The sequence below is a fragment of the Schistocerca americana genome, chromosome 9, assembly GCF_021461395.2.
Source record: "Schistocerca americana isolate TAMUIC-IGC-003095 chromosome 9, iqSchAmer2.1, whole genome shotgun sequence".
Lineage (NCBI taxonomy): Eukaryota > Metazoa > Arthropoda > Insecta > Orthoptera > Acrididae > Schistocerca > Schistocerca americana.
The window spans coordinates 53496795-53515792 of record NC_060127.1 but is presented as its reverse complement, the minus strand read 5'-3'; the positions used below and the strand labels follow the sequence as shown (position 1 = coordinate 53515792).

Below are 18998 nucleotides of genomic sequence, written 5' to 3'. Positions count from 1 at the left end.
TGACAACCATGTAATCATGTATATGACAAGAGCTTGATTCAATACTTTGTAGCCATGCTGTGCAATTAGCGCAACGGGTGGAGTTTAGTATTAGAACACTTGACTTATAGAGTTTGATTCTGGGTCTCTGTGCATCTTTCTTTGTTTTCAACATTTGATCTGTCCAATGACACTGTAGTATACATTGATTCTTAAACAATGCATATCCTACACCACAGTTTTTTTCATGTTGAACATAACAATTATTGTTCAGATACAGCAGAAATATTCATGAAGAGTAATGATCAGTTAAAAATAAATTGCCCGCATCTCGTGGTTGTGCGGTACCGTTGTCGCTTCCCACACCCGGGTTCCCGGGTTCGATTCCCGGCGGGGTCAGGGATTTTCTCTGCCTCGTGATGGCTGGGTGTTGAGTGATGTCCTTAGGTTAGTTAGGTTTAAGTAGTTCTAAGTTCTAGGGGACTGATGACCATAGCTGTTAAGTCCCATAGTGCTCAGAGCCATTTTTAAAAATAAATTATTAAATACATTACCTGTGACAGTATGTCAGTGGGCATTCCGTGACAGTATGTCAATGGACAGGAATGCATGTAGGGGTGTAATGCATGGAAGAGAAATGTCAAATATGTCTTTAAAAGTGGAATGATAAAGATGAATGTACTGTAATTTCTGTGTTAGTATTAAATACGCAAAACTCCAGTGGAAATTTTTGGGAACTTGTGGGACCAAACTGCTGAGGTCATTGGTCCCTAGGCTTACACATGAATTAAACTAACTTAAATTAACTTATGCTAAGGATAACACACACACGCACATCTGAGGGAGGACTCGAACCTCTGACGGGTGCAGCCGCAGTGGACTGTGGCAAGGCGCCTCAACCGCACGGCTACCTCGCACAGCAAACTCTAGTGTGCAGCACCGTTACAGATTACTGAATGAAGATACTTTTTGCATGTGAGATTAGATTATGGTCAAATTGCCTTTCTTTGATGTCCATTTTCCACTCAAAATATGCATTGGGACAAAATTTTGGCAAAAGACATTTTAGTACTGTTAGCATGTCCAAATCAAACACACACACACACACACACACACACACACACACACACACACACACCACTGCAATGTTGTGGAGGCAAGGTCATCCATAAAATAAAATAAATTAATATGTTAGTGAAATAAAGACATATCTAGTTAACAGCTGTTCATTGTCAACCACACGAATCCTTCAATTGGTGGCCTGTAACTGACTCAGAGATGTATTGCCAGTATCTGTTTTATACCAGAAACAAGGGCAGCCCATGGGTGGTCCTTTGGAAGAAAAGACAGTGCATGTGGCATTTCTGGCTGGGAGCCCCCCTTTGGGGAATTCGGCTGCCTGGTGACAGCATTTTAGCAACTTGCACGTCAATGATAATGAAATGGTGATGACAACAATGTTACATCCAGTGCCTGAGTGAAGAAAATCTTCGAACCAGCCGGGAATCGATGCAGGCCCATCATGTGGCATTCAACTGTACTGACCCCTCAGCTACAGAGGTGTACAGCCATTTGTAAAGTTGAGCCAATTTGCAGTTATGTATGTTATACAATATTCTTATTGTTCAGTCTTGCTGAACATATACTTTTTGCAAACAAAAAATGCTTAATTAATTATATACTTACTGTATTTTATTTACTTCAGGTGCACTGCCGCAGAAGATAATTCTATAAGTCAATAATTAGTGAAAATATGCAATATCGTCTTCTTTGGTTGTTTGACATCGCTTCCCCATTAGCTTATCTCAGCTGTCTGCCTCCATCCAAAATCAGTTGCAGACATAGACACTGAGAGTAACATGATGGCCATGCGGGGTAGCTGTGCAGACTGAGGTGCCTTGTCACAGTCCACACGGCTCCCCCTGTTGGAGCTTCGAGTCCTCCCTCGGGCTTGGGTGTGTGGTGTTGTCCTTAGTGTAAGTTAGTTTACATTAGATTAAGTAGTGTGTAAGCTTAGGGACCGATGACCTCAGCAGTTTGGTCCCATAAGACCTTACGGCAAATTTCCAATTTCCAGTAACATGGTGATTATTTGCTATGTAACTTAAAACAATAGCTCTAAATAACGGTTACCACCCTACCCTAATACACAGCATACTCCATAGGAAGAAAAGAAAGCAAGCAAGGGTAATAATATCCCTCACAATAACTTCCCAAGAAAAGATGAGTGGAAGCACAAACTGAAGAACTGTCAGACAGAACAGATGGTATTTTGAAAGCAAAAAATATTATTCAGAGGCCTATTTCACCATGGAGACAGTAGACAAAATCACAGTCCCCTATTAATACTTGCCAAAAGTATGTCTCATATTAAATAGTAAACATGAGGGAGATCTGTACACAATAAAATGAAACAGCAAAGATGCAGGAAACTGTAGAAGACAGACTTTGCCATTGCACAGCACTGTTTAGAATCCTATCAGGAAAATTTCATAAATGGCCCAAAATACTGCACTCAGGACCAAAAAGACAACAATTTTCAGGATTTGAAATTTTAGATATTAAAAAGGATGGGAACTGCAATTCAGTTATTAAATATACTTTGCTTTTTTTGTGCTTCTGGATATTGGCACAAAGACTGAAAGGAAACTGGATTGATCTTTCCTCTTTCCACACCTATTCTGTGCCATTCATTTTATAATTTGAGCCAGAAACTCCATCTTTAAATACTGTGGAAATTATTGTTCCAGCATAATGTAGCCATATACGTGTATGTGTGTGTACATACGAGGGTCATTTTTAAAGTAAGAATTGGTAGTGCATCATGTCCATGCATCCTGTCATGTGACATCCGTTCAGTCAGCCACTTTTGGCCAGTTTCTCACTATGTCACCAACATGTTTCTTCCCTCTGCTAGTGTTGGCTGTATAGTTATACTGCTTAGTTTGTCACCACATCAGTCAGTAATCCCAACGAATGTGAGGTGTGCTAAGTTATTCAGTTCTTAAATGAAAAACAAGTCCATCCTGCTGAAATTCACCAGCAGCTTGTTGAAGTTTATACATATGTAATGAATGATGGAAGGTGACTGTGTTCAAAAGTGAAAAAATGTACATACTGTAGTTTGTGATACAATTTACATTCATGAAAAAAGTCTCTCTTACCCCATTACAAATCGTTTCTTACTTTAAAAATGACCCTCGTATGTATGTATGTATGAATGTATGTATGTGTGTCTATATGTAATCTACAGCAATGAAGAAGGATCTGAACGAAAGCTAGCTATACTCTCAGTCTTGTACATGTGCTTATTTATGATTCAGTGTCTCCACTATTAAGTGGGTTGTTATCTTTGCTCCTTAAAATACTTAACCTGTAATCTATTAGACATCACACCATCAATGACCCATATCAACATTTAATTTACATACTGTATACTGTAAGATTGTGATGCATTACTGCCTATTTTCTTTTCAAGCTGTATATTCTATGTTTTTTTTAATACAGCAGAGGATGTGAAAAACACCTCTGAAATAGCAACACTAAAAAAATGGGCTTGTAGCTCATAATGTAAGTCTTATAAAATAAAAAGTTATGAAAATATGCGAAAAGATGTTTCCTTGTGTAATAAACAAGAACAGTAATATGTGTGAATAGAAGCTGATGATAAATGAGATGTAAAGTTAATATGCACAAGATTCATTTTCATCAGCTTTCTTTAGTATTTCAATACTGAAAGGTCTTGAGTGGAACACAAATAATATGAGGAGCAACACTAAACCCTCACTGTTTAGCTGATGCTGGCTCTGCTGCTGTTTAATGTTTATATTAATGACCAGCCACATCCTTACAACAGAAGAAATTTTTTCTATCCTGATGACATCGCCATGCCAAGGAAACATTTGAAGAGATAGAACTCGCTCTTGATGATGCCCTGAAAGAACTAGGCACAGACTACAGGATTAACCTCAGTAATCCTACCCTATGCTTTCCATCCTGAAAACAGGGAGGCCATAACAAACCTGAATATGTCTTGAAACAGCACCCCACTGGAATACTGCTTCACTCCACATTACTTAGGGGTAACACTAGACTGCACCCACACTTTCAGACACCACTACTCCAATATCAAACATAAAATCAGCACTCTGAATAATATCCTGAGAAAGTTAAGAGATGCAAACTGGGGAGGTGAGACCACAAGTTCTTAGAGCCATCGCCTTGGCCTTGTGCTATTATGCAGCAAAGTATGCTTCCCCTATTTACTATGGGCCCTACCCTGAATGAAGCTTGCAGCCTGATTACAGGGTATGAGAAACCTACTCCTGTTAAAAAGATTTACTGTCTTGCCAGTATCGTAACTCCAACTATTCGTCAAGAAGTTGCCACAGACTGTGAATGACCGAATGCTGAGAACGTTTAAGCTCACCCAGTGTCTGGCTATAAGCCAGCTCAGCCTAGAGCTAACATTGAGAAAAAGTCAGCCGCAATGAAGAGTGTGGTGTTTGGAGGTCCCTTAATTGCTTAAGAACTGCTGTTGGTAGAGCAAAGTCCTCCCTCAAATTTGCTTGCCGGGATAGTGTCCTAGGTATGTCTCAATTTTCAACAGGTCATCTGATTTGCAAGTTAGTCAATGATATTTCTGAAAGTTCTTTTTTTATAAATATATATGTATAGGGTGCACTGTAAATGTAGGCTTCTGACATGAGCAAATATATAAACCAATCAGTTGCTTCCGCAGGTCAGTGCATGCACATCACCCATATGCCCTGCCACAGGTACTTCACTGTGTCATTACAGCTGACAGAGAAAGAGAAGACAACCTATTAGTGACCAGTCAAATGAAACACAACATAGTGCTCACCACAAAATAGTGCACATTCCTTATCAAGCATTATGCGAAGCACAATTCGTGGAAAATGTGTCTTGAACTGCATAAGAGATTAAGAATGGAAGTGTTTTGGAAAAAACCTCTAACAATATCTGCAATGCAAAACTTGGTGGAAAAATGACTGCAAGAGGCTCTGTAGGGAATAAAAACTGCAACTATCCGAAAAGAGTTCTAACACCAGAAAACATTGCTGAAGTGAACGGAAGCCTGGAACAAAGTCTGACAAAATCTCAACACTGTTTATCTGCAGAAGGGGGAATTAAGAGATTATGCTGAAACTTTATCTAAAAGACCTGCATCTATACCCTTGCAAATTTACCATTGTGCACGAGTTAAAATGTCCAGAAAAACTTTTGCATGTCAAGTTCTGCTGAGTAAAGTGGATTCGAGACTTTTGGGTCCTGGTTCGGCCTGTCAGAGCATGTGAACTCACAGAACATGCACCATTATGCATCAGAAAATTCCCATTAGTACTTTGAAGAGCCAACACATAATCTCAAGATTGGTGAGTAATGTCTGGTGTGTCAAGCAACTGTTTAATCCGTAAGTAGACCAACCCATAGAAGATAAATAACAGTATGGATATTTCAGAAAGATGGAGTGACAGCACACCCTGCTTTGACAACCTTGTCAGGAGAACATGAGGGTCAGGTGTATTCAAATAATCCTCACACACTGGAAGAGCTGCAGCAAAGCAATGAAAATGTTACTGTTGATATCCCTCAGGCAAAGCTGCTACACGTGTCTCACAGTTTGAGAAATTGGCCACTGTGCTGCACCAATGTCAAAAGTGGCTGTTTCCAGCATCTTCTTTGATGTCCATTAACAAGGCTCAACCCTGCGTCAGTCTTAAAATATTTTGCAGACCAATTTTATTTTACTTATGCTGTACAATACATGTGTATGTTTTTGTCAACTCTGAAGAAGGAAATTGTCCAAAAGATCAGAAATGTTTTCAGTCTTCTTTATGGACGTCTGTCAACTGCTCAATGCCTCAATTGTACGATGTGTGATTGCCCACAATCCTTCCATTACTTATCTCTTTAAGAATTATCTCCATTTTACTTTACACTACAGAATACAGTTCCACACCATAACAAGAATAGAGGGTGATTCAAAAAGAAAGGATAGATTTCATTTGCTCATTAGAGACAAACTGCAAAAGATTGGAACACATCATGTGTGTTAATGGATATAGGAAGGTTCAAAGTTTTCACACACTGTGTCTTGGAATTTACACAAAATCAATCCATTGTTCAAGTCCAACATGCATTCCATCATCGATTCAGCAGGAAGCCACATTTGCACAAATAGATTTATGACTGGCATAAGGAAGAGCACTGGTCAGTCATGCACACCTAATGAAAATATTGAGTATATCCAAGATGCATTCACATGGAGCCCTCAGAAGTTCACAAGAAGGGCAGGCCAGGAACTTCAACTTCCTCAAACAATGGTGAGGACATGTCCTGAAATGACGCCTGCATATGAAGTCTTACAAGTTGCAGTTACTGCAGCAATTGCATCCCAGCGACTATAACAGAAGGAAAAACTTTGGCATTTCAATTCTCCAGGCTATGGCAGAAGACACTTTTCTGAACAACTCATCTGTTCAGATGAATCAACATTTCATCTACCACGTAAAGCAAACCACCATAATGTAAGAATCTGGGGGTTACAAAATCCTGCCATTGTCATTGAACATGAAAGAGCCTCACTGACACTGAATATGTTTTGTGTTGTTTCTCTTTCACAAACTTTATGGACCTTTCTTTTTTGCAATGGAAACTGTGACAGGAATGTCATACCTGAAGATGCTGTGAAATTGGTTGTTTCCTCACCTTCTCAAAGGTTGCAATGATTTCATTTTTATGAACGATGGCTCCCCACTTCATTTTCACCTTGAGGTATTGCTTTATCTTAACAACACCATTACAACATGAATTGGAAGAGGTGGCCAACAACATCCTGTTCATTGTTTTTGGCCTCCCAGGTCAATGTACCTCACACCTGCAATTTTTTTCTGTGAGAGTATATAAAAGACAGAGTCTTTGTCCCACTTATGGCAGCTACTCTTCAAGATCTGAGAAATGAAACTGTTGAAGCCATTGATTCAGTACATAGAGACTTGTTGATTCATGTGTGGAATGAAATGGCCCACCATTTCAATGTTTTTTGAGTGAAGCATGGTGCTCATGTTGCGTGTTTGGTACAGTGTCTGTGTGAATGTTAAACTTTGAACCTTCCTCTATCCAGTGATGTGTGCACTGTGTTCTACCTTTCACAGTTTGTCTATAATAAACAACTGAACTCTGCTCTTCCTTTTTGAATCATCTTGTACTTTACATATTATTTTTTTATTAAAATCCAGTTTGATTAGTATCATATATAAATTCCCTGAAACATCTCTCTTTTTTTATTTTACTGTTTCCCAAACCAGTCACACAGATAGAGCACTGCCATGAGTACAGTACCATACTTGTGTGGTATTAATATTTATTTACCTGGGTTCTGATTATTTCCTTGGTAACAGACCATGTACTAGGGGTTTCTTTGAGATGTGCCCTATTAGACTGGAGTGTCACTTTCACAACCTCAAATGGATTAACCAGAATTGCTTCAGTAATGCCAGCACACAGACCTGCCAAGGAAAATGTCTGAAACAAAGATCACAGAGTGTACACACTCCTAACAGAAAAATAAATGATGTAGAAACCAGACCAATAAGAAAACAGATATATTTTGTTTCACTTTTGTCAAATACTGCAAATTCAAAATATCTGAACAGCATTTAAAAAACTGAAGCATATTTTCAGCTGTATTTACATGAAAAGCATTGCATCATATAATTTTCTAGTCTGAGAAGTCAGTAAAAATATGAGTGTACAGAGGTAGTACAGTTCAGCTCAATCTGTCAACCACCTCAAGTTAATTCCAACAAACAGCATCAAAACAATACCTACAACGTAATATAAAGTATACCAGACTTAAATTTATAACAAACGAAGAGGAACGTAAATGTTAAAAGACAAGGATATGTAGTTGCATGTATATAACAATATGAAAAATTTGGTTTTTTTGGTAGTTTGTACAGCAGCCTTCCTTGCTGAACATAACAAATAATTACAGTGTGGGAAATAAGGAGAGTTACCAGATAGGTAAGTACTTGCTTATTAAATGAAAAAAATTAATAATCCTGGAAGTGTTCTGGTCAACAAACCAAAACACTGGATAAAATGTTATGGGAGAGAACAATATTTCACCATCCTTCATCTTTCAGATAAACATCCTGATATCCATCACTTTCTTATCTGCAAAGCTGCCAATTTGCTGGTGTTCTGCTACAGGCTCTGATATCCAGTGGACTCCAAATATCTAACAAGAAGTGATTTATACCTGTATCCCTTTAATGTCCTAATTAATGGCTTCACGTCAGTCTCTCCTTCGATAGCTCGATTTGTAATGTGACCCTACCACCTAAAGTGATTTGTCGAACTTTGTTCAGGAAGATGCCCCCTTCAACCTGTAATTTATGAGTGAAGCATAAGAGTGAGGTGCACTAGTCGCAATTATTGGTTGACTGTTTTATAGCCTTAAACTTCCTGTTTGCATTGTTGTTCAGTCATGAGGCTCTGGATCCATCATGGGCAACAATCAGTTTGTGCTCACTGACACTACTGTGTTTCTGTTAGGTCAGGGGCAAAAAAAAGTTGCTTGTTACCTGCAAGCATCACTTTCAAACACATGACAGCCATAACAACTTTATTGCACTTTGTCAAAACCTTTGGGGAATAGGAAGTCTTTGTGTTGGGCACAATGGAATCATGATCTACACCTATGTCACCATTCATACTTTGCCAACCACTGGGAAGTACATGGCACAGTGTACTTTCCATAGTACAGCATAAAAGGGTTTCTTCCTGTATCCTTCACATACAGTGTGCAGGAAGAATGACTGCTGAAATGCCTTTGTGTCTGCTATAATGGGGTTTTGCTTCAAGAAGGTGAGAGTGAGCAATTCTCTGCTGGAGGTGTGTGGAGATGCAGACAATATAGGCAGCCAATCTGTTGCAAAAACTCTTATTAACAGTCATACATGAATGTAGAACAGATTATCTGCAACAAGCAGACAGTAGGGAGCCACTAACGACTCTCAGACCCGAGCAAACCAGCACAGACTCACCGGCAGTGTGAGACAGTGTGGCAGGACAGCAATGAGACAGCTGGTAGCCAGGACTAGGCCAGCATGGCCAGCAGGACTACCCAGGTGATGAACAGGGAACTGGAGGCTGGGGAGCCACAGTGGTCAGCCACAGCACAGAGCCAACTGGAACTCAGTGCGTGGCACAGACCTTGGGGGCAACAGCAGGCTGCTGGCTGCTTGGGCCTAGGCAGTCAGGTGGCAGTCTATAGTATCCCTCTGAGATCCGTCAGTAAGCAACACAGATGTGCTTCGGGCCTACTGCCTCTCCGAGCCGCTGGAAACACCACTGTGGAGATGTGGGTAAACAGTGCAACCACAAATGTAAGCACATTGTCTTTTGTTGTCAACTTCATCTCCCACAGCAGCCGTGTTAATATGTCACACTAGCTTTGTCATCAGAGGTGCCAGAATTAGAGCTGCCATCCTAGGCACTGATTATCCTTCTGCCGATTGTGTGCCCTCTTATTTAGCGGAAGTATTCTTCCACTGAGTGCTTACAAAGGCACAGTTCATACTGGGAGCCACTCCGGGCCATAGCACTGACTGCAGTCACCAGTCCCTCAATTTGAGCACCTGTTGCCGCGTGCTGTCGTACACTCGGAATTGCACTAGAGTCTTAACTTCGTGTCATCCCAGTATTGACCGCCGTATTGACTGCCAACATTTTCCCTCTGAGCTGAATCCCAAATCTTCACTCCACACGTTGTTTAAGTTCTTCAGATAGGCCACAAATGTCTTCACTGCAAGTTGCCTCTGAGCCATTGCTCCGCGTCTCATCCAAATACTGCAGACCGGGCCCAGTGTCTGCCACACTCACAGTGCATTTATCTCTGATCAGCTACAAACTTCCCTCTCACCTGGACCTCTTTCCTGCACTGTATTCAAGCCCTACCACTCTCCACCAATACAACTGCACTGACGTCACCCTCATAAAAAATCTTGTAGTGCAACACCAGTGGATTTGAACCAAGTAATACTGTATTCAATTCCAAATGACTGTTTGGTTGTATTCTGTCTGAGTGTAAATAAAGTTCATTTATTGCTTGCTACCTGGGGTACATTGAAAGGTGTGACTCCCTCAGCCATGACAAAAAGTGGACATTGATTCACAGACCTGGGATGGCAGTCATGATTGCATCAAAAGTTCAGCAACTACTGACACAGGCTGTGTGTCGTAATATGGCCCAGCTCTATCAATGATGATGGGCCGGACCTGATGATCTAAATACTATTGCCCAAGGTTCAGTTTGAAGTCCCGTGTTTATGTGTCACTTGGACACCTCTGGATGACCTGGGTCTGGCTGCTGTCATGCAGCAGTCTGTCACTGTCCCAGACACAACCCATGTTTCACAGAAGTGGACGGCAGCTTCTGCTGACGCTGCTGTGTAGGCATAGGTGTTGAATGACTGGCATCTTCTAGAATTCTCCATGCCTCACAGTCTTCATTCATTCACTCCTTCATACATTCATCATGTTCACTACATCCCATCAAGGAGGAGAATCTTCATGAATATCAAACACATCAGGAAATACATTAACAAAAGACGTACACACATCTTCTGCTATTGCATGTTTTCTAGGGTCATCTGCCAGACTCCCATTACTGTTGTCTTACTTTTTTCTCATCTCTTGTAATCAAGCAAATAAATTATGTACGTCATATTATTTTTTAATTGTCCAAAATATTACTCCAAAATTATGTATTATCCATGTAACTCTTGCTCTAAACTTGTGATAGTATGCAGAAGGTAATGTTAAATGTTTAATTTTTGTTTTCATTATACTGAAAGTAATTCTGTGTAGCAACCAGATAATTGTATTATCAAAGAGAAATACTACTTTAATACATAAGGTACTTACTATTGGTGTAGGTGCCGGAGCGCCAAATAAAAAGAACCGCTTATATTGTTCAAATGTGAAAAACTGCAAAAAAAAAAGAAAAAAATGTTTTACTTATATGATGAAATGACATATTGCCAATACCTCAATGACAGGCATTATACACAAATTAAAAATACAAAGATTCTTTAACCTATGTAAGAATTATCTTGAGCACTTCCTCTGGTGTTTTTGGTGATATACAAAATTTCATTTTTGCAGTGTGTAGACTTGACTGGACAGTCCTCTAATAGTCTAGAGTGACATTGGTTTAATCATATGTGTTCATACGAACAGCAAATTACAAAGAGTAACTAGTTTTTATTCCATTTCAGGTTATCTTGTACCAACTGAGGCAGGAGTTTGAATACAGTGTTAGTAACTATTTGTCAGTTATTTTCTGCACCAAGAGGTTGAGAGGGGTTTGTGTTTTGTGATAATAGTTAACAGTAAAGTGTTTAAAGGTACTGTTAAACAATGTGCATGATCAAATCCTACAAAGCACACTAAGAAAATGCAGTATCACAACAAACATGAAGTGATGTCACGTCATAAAGTGGTAACAGCAGCTGCCAAGATTAGCCGAGCGGTCTAAGGTGCTGCAGTCATGGACTGTGCCGCTGATGCCGGCGGAGGTTCGAGTCCTCCCTTGGGCATGGGTGTGTGTGTAAGCTTAGGGACTGATGACCTTAGCAGTTAAGTCCCATAACATTTCACATACATTTGAACATTTTTTGGTAACAGCAGGCCACACTGTAAAATTCAAGAGTTAAATGATATAGCTTCAGAAATAAAAACATGATGCACAGAAGATTGTTGTTAGGTGCTGAAATAAGTAGTGGGGGAGGGAAGGGAGAAATCATCCCCCCCCCCCCCTTCCCCCAATGGTAACATAAGCTTGCAATGACATAAAAATAATTCTATATCTCTTATTCAATAAAAAAGTTCAGATTTCGAGCACCAAACTCACCTTCACTGCCCTCTTTGGTGTCTCGACAAGTATGGGTGGTATGACGCCCTTCCAGAAGGAGAAGAAACCCTCATGGCGGTACATTGTCCGCATACAGTCGAGGATACCTGTGTAGTGGTAGTGCTGTACGCTGCCAGCCAGGGAAGGTGCCGCATGGCGCGTTCCCTGCAGTTGGAATCGCGTCTTCACCAGGTCCAAAGGGTGCATGATGCATACTTCCACAAATCCTGTTCATAGGATTTTCATGAGTATACAAAGAATGACATTTAATTGTGCTAACTGCATATAACTTTGGCAACAGGATTAACACCTAAGGTGACTAGCTAAAAAACTACGCACATACCCCTTTTAAATTAAAAGGAGACACTATTTCTTGACTTCTTTTGCTTTTCGCATTTGATTCAGCTTCACACATGTGCCTATTGTCAAAAGTATGATTGTATAGAAAGAAGACTGAGCAAAGTTTATGACTTGACTGAGAACCTTTTGGTAGGAAGGAGGAAGCATGTTATCTCGGATGGAGAGGTGTTAGCAAATGTAAAAGTAACTTCAAGTATGCCCCAGGGAAGTGTACACAGACCTTTGCTGTTTATGTTGTATATTAGTGACATAAAAGAAAATATTACCAACAATTTCAGTCTGTTTTGAAGATGATGCCATTATCTGTAATGATGCATTTTCTGTCAAAAACTACAGAAATATTCAGTCCAATCTTGATAAGATTTCAAAGTGTTGTGAAAATTGCTTTAAATATACAGAAATGTAAAATTATGCACTTCACAAAAAAAAAAAAAACATATTAAGTTGGCGCATAAGTTTGTAGCAATTTTTGTTTAGCATGCTGGTATTCTGGTTGATATGGTTTATTTATCGATTGTCATTTTTTGTTTGTAGTTCACCATTGCTATTTTAGTTTACATACTGTCATTTTGTCATTAGGAGTTAGTGAGTGGATCTGTGGACACTAGAAAGTGGAGTGCCAAGTGGAGAAATAGGAACATTTCTGACACTCTTCTGTTTCAGTTCAATGGAGGGATGGCAGCAACAGAGGCTGCAAGAAACATTTGTGCTGTGTTTGGGGATAATACCAATGGGCGGAGCACAGCAAGAAAATGGTTTGCTCAGTTTAAGGAGGATTGTTTTGACATTAGTGGCTCTCCACATTCAGAAATACCTTCAAGGTTTGATGAAGATTGTTTACCGCATTAATCCACAATGATCTGTATAAGTGTATTTGAGAACTGGCAAATGTAATGAATTGTGATCATTTCACCAAAGTGCAACATTTGGATGCAGTGGGGTAGATTCAGAAATCAGGTGTACGGATACCGCATGCTCTAAGGCAAAATCACAAAAGTCAACACATGGCCATATGTGGATCTCTGCTTGTTCATCATCAATTGGCTTCTCAACAACACCAACTATTCCTATCCTGTATCATTACTGGTGATCAGAAATGGTTTCTTTATACTAACATAAGGAAAAGAAAGGAACAGTTGAGTCCAAAAAAAGCTGCAACTCCCCTTACAAAGACCTGTGCGCATCCACGAAAGATAATGTTATGCATCTGGTGGAGCAGATGCATAACATGTGTGGTGTACTGTTAATTGCTTTCCCGAGGTGTGACCATCACTGCTTCCATTTATTGTCAACAAGTGGGACATCTTGCAGAAATGATCCAAGAATGATGACAAGGGAGACTGTGTGAAGTGATGCTACTCCACAATAACACCCACCCACATACTGCTAGACTGACATTAAACAGGAGTTGAGTTGGAAGTCATTCCACACCCACCTGGTGCCCTAGGATTTTCACCTTTTCCACGCTCTATCCAACAACCTTCAAGGACCTTCCTTTCCCCATGAAAATGTGCACCAAATATGGCTTGAGAAGCTCTTCACCTCATAACCATATGACTTCTACAGTCACGGAACTGGAAAGTTAACCAGCACTGGCAGATTGTTGTAAATAGTGAACCTTGATAGTGGTTTGCAGAGTATGTATGTAGATGTAGAGTTGGGGGGGGGAGGAAAAATAATGATGCACCATAACAAAGGAATACTAAGCAGTACAGAGCCTCATAAACAACGTTATTATTAAACATGCACAGTTAAAACTGTGTGCCAAACTGGAACTGAAACTTCTACGGCAAGTGTGCAACTCTTAAAGCCATCTGAGCACATATCACAAATTTTTATTGGCTGCCTTCCATTCCTTCTTATTTCTCCACACCCTCTCTTTTACTGCTGTAGGACTGGCACCCCCGGAAGGATGGATATACTTGGCTTCTTCACAGCCTCAGTATTGGTACTGGGATGAGTTTACTTTACTTCATGCTGAGTATAAGCTGTATTCACAGTATGTGACAAGTTAAAACTATGTAACAAACACACGGTCTGTCGAAACAGTTTGGAGACCATTGTATTCTTGGCATACAAGTGAAGTTGATGCAGTCACTATGGTGGCAGCTTGAAATAATAAAACTGTAAATAACGGCTGTGCATTCGACAAGTCTGTTGTGATCAAATAGTGCTAAGTTGTGGATGTGCAGCCGTAGTGTGTCAATATTTTTGTGTCACATATCACAATGTAGCAATGAAGTGAGCACCTCTAAATCAAGAGTTTAAGACATTCTCCAGAATGTTTTGAAGAAGACGAAAGTGTGTGCAATGTTTGTTGTGCACACCTTACCTCCAGAACAAGAACAACAAAATGTAGATGCCTTTTGCAGCAACTTGGTTGAAATGAAAAATGCTGGCACTTCTTTACTGGGAAAAAACTCATCACAGTTGATGAGAAGCAGTTATTGATATGAAACTATCAAAATACAACGAAGTGCAAGACTAGTCCCTGATGGTTTGTCAAGCCTGACGAAGATGTGAACATGATTCACAAGTTGAACAACATCCAAAAGAAGGACCTTTCTGATAGTTTCATGTGGTTCTATGAATGTTCTGTACACTGTACTCAGACAGAGGAGGGAGGATAACTTTTCAAATCCTCATCTGATCACACAGATTTAGGTTTTCCATGATTTCCCTAAATCACCCCAAGCAAATGCTGGGAGGGTTCCTTTGAAAAAGGCACAGTTGATTTCCTTCCACATACTTTCATAATCCGAGCTTGTGCTCCATCTCCAGTGGCCTCGCTGTTGATGGAATGTAAAACTCTAATCTTCCCTCCCTCCTTCCTTCCTTCAAAAGGGGGGAGACTATGTAGAGCACCTGAAGCATTAAAATCACCATCTTAACTTTCTCCTATTTTTTACTTATCCAATCTCAAAACTCATTGGAGTATAACATGGAAATTGAAAATTTGTGCTGGGTCAGCACTGGAACCTCAATTTCCTGTTTTCAGTGAGCAGTCTACAGTTTCAACAGCAACTGAGATGGGAAATACATGTTAGTAACCTGTCAAAGAAACTCTTGACATTGTGCTACAGTCAGTGGATTTTAAAAGTGACACCAATAAACAGTGGTGCAGACATACTATCTGCAATTCACTTCATTGCTTCACTATGGAATCATTTTCTGAGGAAATGCTTCTCAGAGCAAAAACATATTTAGACTGCAAGAAAGAGTAGTGATCATAATTGTCGGCCTTAGAAAACAGAATACTGTAGACGTCATTTTAAGGTGTTTGAAGAAATAAATGTTCCATAAAGTAACATTATTCACCAGAAACTATCTTGTGTGAACTGGTAAACTAATGCAGGATGAGGATGTACACAATTGTAGTATCAGAGGACAGTCAAATATCCTCAGTTGCCCTAAAAGAAAAGTGTAATCCACTGTAGTGTCATATTACACAAAAACACATCAGAGGCAATGAAAATATTAAGAACCGCATTATGCAATACACCACTGTATCAGCATATTTTACCAGAGATGATCAATTGCAGTCTAGGATCAGACCATCGTCAGTTCCTCTGTACCAAAGACAAACAAAAACACATGTAACAAAATGAGTGACATTAAAGTATGCAGTTGTTATATGAAAAGACATTAAATGCATCACATCCTATATCACTATAAAAAAGTAGTTATTATAACATCTTAGCTATGCATTTCTGTGACTGGGATAACAGCTATCAGGTGTACGTTGTTCCATCATTTGTAGCATACATAACATGTGTGTCCATTTAACCTCATAGATGTTTGTGTGTGGTAATCTCATTCATTGAACAGAGTATCTCCACAGTCATACGTTACATACATACAGCCACTATCAATGATGTAATGGTGTACATCTGATAACTGTTATTCCAATTATGGAAATGCAAAACTAACATGTTCCTGTAAGCAGTTCTTTATGGTGATATAAAATGTTGCGCATTTAACATCTTTTTACGTAACAGCTGCATACTTTAATGTTACACACTTTGTTACATGTGTTTTTATTCTTCTTCCAAACAATGGAAAATCCAGGATGGAATGTAACAATATTATGAACAGGATAGTTGCTACGCATCATATAGCGGAGATGCTGAGTCGCAGATAGGCACAACAAAAAGACTGTCACAAACAAAGCTTTTGGCCAGTAAGGCCTTCATCAAAAATAGACAAAAAAACACACGCGTGCGCGCACGCGCGCGCGCACACACACACACACACACACACACACACACACACACACACACACACACATATACAACTCACACACATGACTGCAGTCTGAGGCAGCTGAAACCACATTCTTATTCTTCTTTGGTACAGCGGACCTGATATGATCCGATCCTTTACCGCAATTGATTGTCTCTTCTAAAATATACTGATGCAGCTGTTTATTCATTCTATTCCACTCGGAGACAGACAGAGCAAAAAACAACTGTCTATATGCCTCTGTATGAGTCCTAATTTCTCGTGTCTTACCTTCATGGACTGTACATGAAATGTATGTTGCGGCAGTAAGATCATTCTGCAGTCAGCTTCAAGCTGTCTGAACTTTCTCAGCAGTGTTCTTCAAAATGAATGTCTTTTTCCCTCCAGGGATCCCCACTTGAGCGCCTGACGCATATCTGTAATACTTACATGCTGATCGAATCCGCAGGTAACAAATCTAGCGGCTTGCCTCTGAAATGCTTTGATGTCTTCTTTCAATCTGACCTGGCGCGGATCCCAAACACTCAAGTAGCACTCAAGAATAGGTCACACTAGCATCCGATATGTGGTCTCCTTTACAGATGAACTACACTTTCCTAAAATTCTCCCTGTAAACCAAAGTTGAATATTCCCTACCAGAACAACCTCATTCCATTTCATATTGCTTTGCAATGCTACACTCAGTTTTTTAAATGATGTTACTGTGTCAAGCAGGCCACTGCTAATGCTGTATCCAAACATCAATAGTTTGTTTTTGCTATTCATCTGCATTAACTTACATTTTTCTACATTAAAAGCCAGCTGCCATTCATCTCACGAACTAGAAATTTTCTCTAGGTCCGCTTGTATCAGCTTACAGTCACTTATCTTCAACACCTTCCTGTATACTACAGCATTAACAGTGCTGTATGCCACAGCATCATCAGTGAACAATCATGGATTGCTGTCCATCCTGTCTGCCAGATCATTTATGCACTCTATGTGATCAAAGGTATCCAGGCACCTGGCTGAAAATGACTTACAAGTTTGTGGCACCCTCCATCGGTAATGCTGGAATTCAATATGGTGTTGGGCCACCCTTAGCCTTGACGACAGCTGCCACTCTCACAGGCATATGTTCAATCAGGTGCTGGAAGGTTTCTTAGGGAATGGCAGCCCATTCTTCACGGAGTGCTGCACTGAGGAGAGGTATCGAAGACAGTCGGTAAGGCCTGGCACAAAGTCAGCGTTCTAAAATATCTCAAAGGTGTTCTATAGGATTCAGGTCAGGACTCTGTGCCAGTCTGTCCATTACAGCGATGTTGTCATGCGACTACTCTGCCACAGGCCATGTATTATGAACGGGTGCTCGATCGTGTTGAAAGATACAGTCACCATCCCTGAATTGCTCTTCAACAGTGGGAAGCAAGAAGGTGCTTAAAACATCAATGTAGCCTGTACTGTGATAGTACCATGCAAAACAACAAGGGGTGCAAGTCCTCTCTATGAAAAACACAACCACACCATAACACCACCACCTCCAAATTTTACTGTTGGCAGTACACATGGTGGAAGATGACGTTCTCCGGGCATTCACCATACCCACACCCTGCCATCAGATCACCACATTGTGTACCATGCTTCATCATCCCACACAATGTTTTTCCACTGTTCAGTTGTCCAATGTTTACACTCCTTCCATCAAGCAAGGCATCATTTGGCATTTACCGGCATGATGTGTGGCTTATGAGAAGCCACTCGACCATGACATCCAAGTTTTCTCACCTCCCACCTAATCGTCATAGTACTTGCAGTGAATCCTGATGCAGTGTGGAATTCCTGTGTGATGGTCTGAATAGATGTCTGCCTATTACACATTGTGACCCTATTCAACTGTCGGCGGTCTCTGTCGGTCAACAGGTGAAGTTGGCCTGTACACTTTGTGCTGTACGTGTCCCTTCACGTTTCCACTTCACTATCACATTGGAAACAGTGGACCCAGGGATGTTTATGACTGTAGAAATCTTGTGTACAGACGTACGACACAAGTGATACCCAGTCACCTGACCACGTTCGAAGTCCATGAGTTTCGCAGGGTGCTTCATTCTGCTCTCTCATGATGTCTAATGACTACTGAGGTTGGAGTAGCTGGCAGCACAATGCACCTAATATGAAAAACATATGAGGGTTGTACCAAAAGTAAGGTTCCCATATTATGTATGAATAAAATACATTGTTTATTGTTATTAATTTATACATCTTCGAAAAGCTTACACTTTTGTCTATTTTTCAACATAGTCTCCTTTTTTTTTTTTTTTTTTTTGAAGGCGGTGCTCCAGCACTTGTATTCCTAAGTCGAAGAAGTCTCCTGCCAACCCACTGAGGAAGCAAATGACCTCTGCTCAGACTTCATCATCGCTTTTGAATCATTTGTCACCTAAGTGTTCCTTTAGCTTGGGGAAGAGGTGATAATTGCTAGGGGCTAAGTTTGGGC

General features: G+C 40.2%; 1 protein-coding gene across 1 annotated transcript in view; it reads right to left on the bottom strand.

Moving 5' to 3' along the window:
* LOC124551033 (mitochondrial 2-oxodicarboxylate carrier) overlaps nucleotides 1-18998 on the bottom strand; it is a 74950-nt gene that overhangs the window by 27795 nt on the left and 28157 nt on the right. Inside the window, exons 3-5 of the mRNA XM_047125888.1 lie at nucleotides 11924-12150; nucleotides 10936-10998; nucleotides 7375-7527 (exon numbers count right to left, since the gene is read on the bottom strand). Of these exons, the coding sequence (XP_046981844.1) occupies nucleotides 7375-7527; nucleotides 10936-10998; nucleotides 11924-12150 (443 nt within the window). The remainder of the gene's footprint in view (nucleotides 1-7374; nucleotides 7528-10935; nucleotides 10999-11923; nucleotides 12151-18998) is intronic.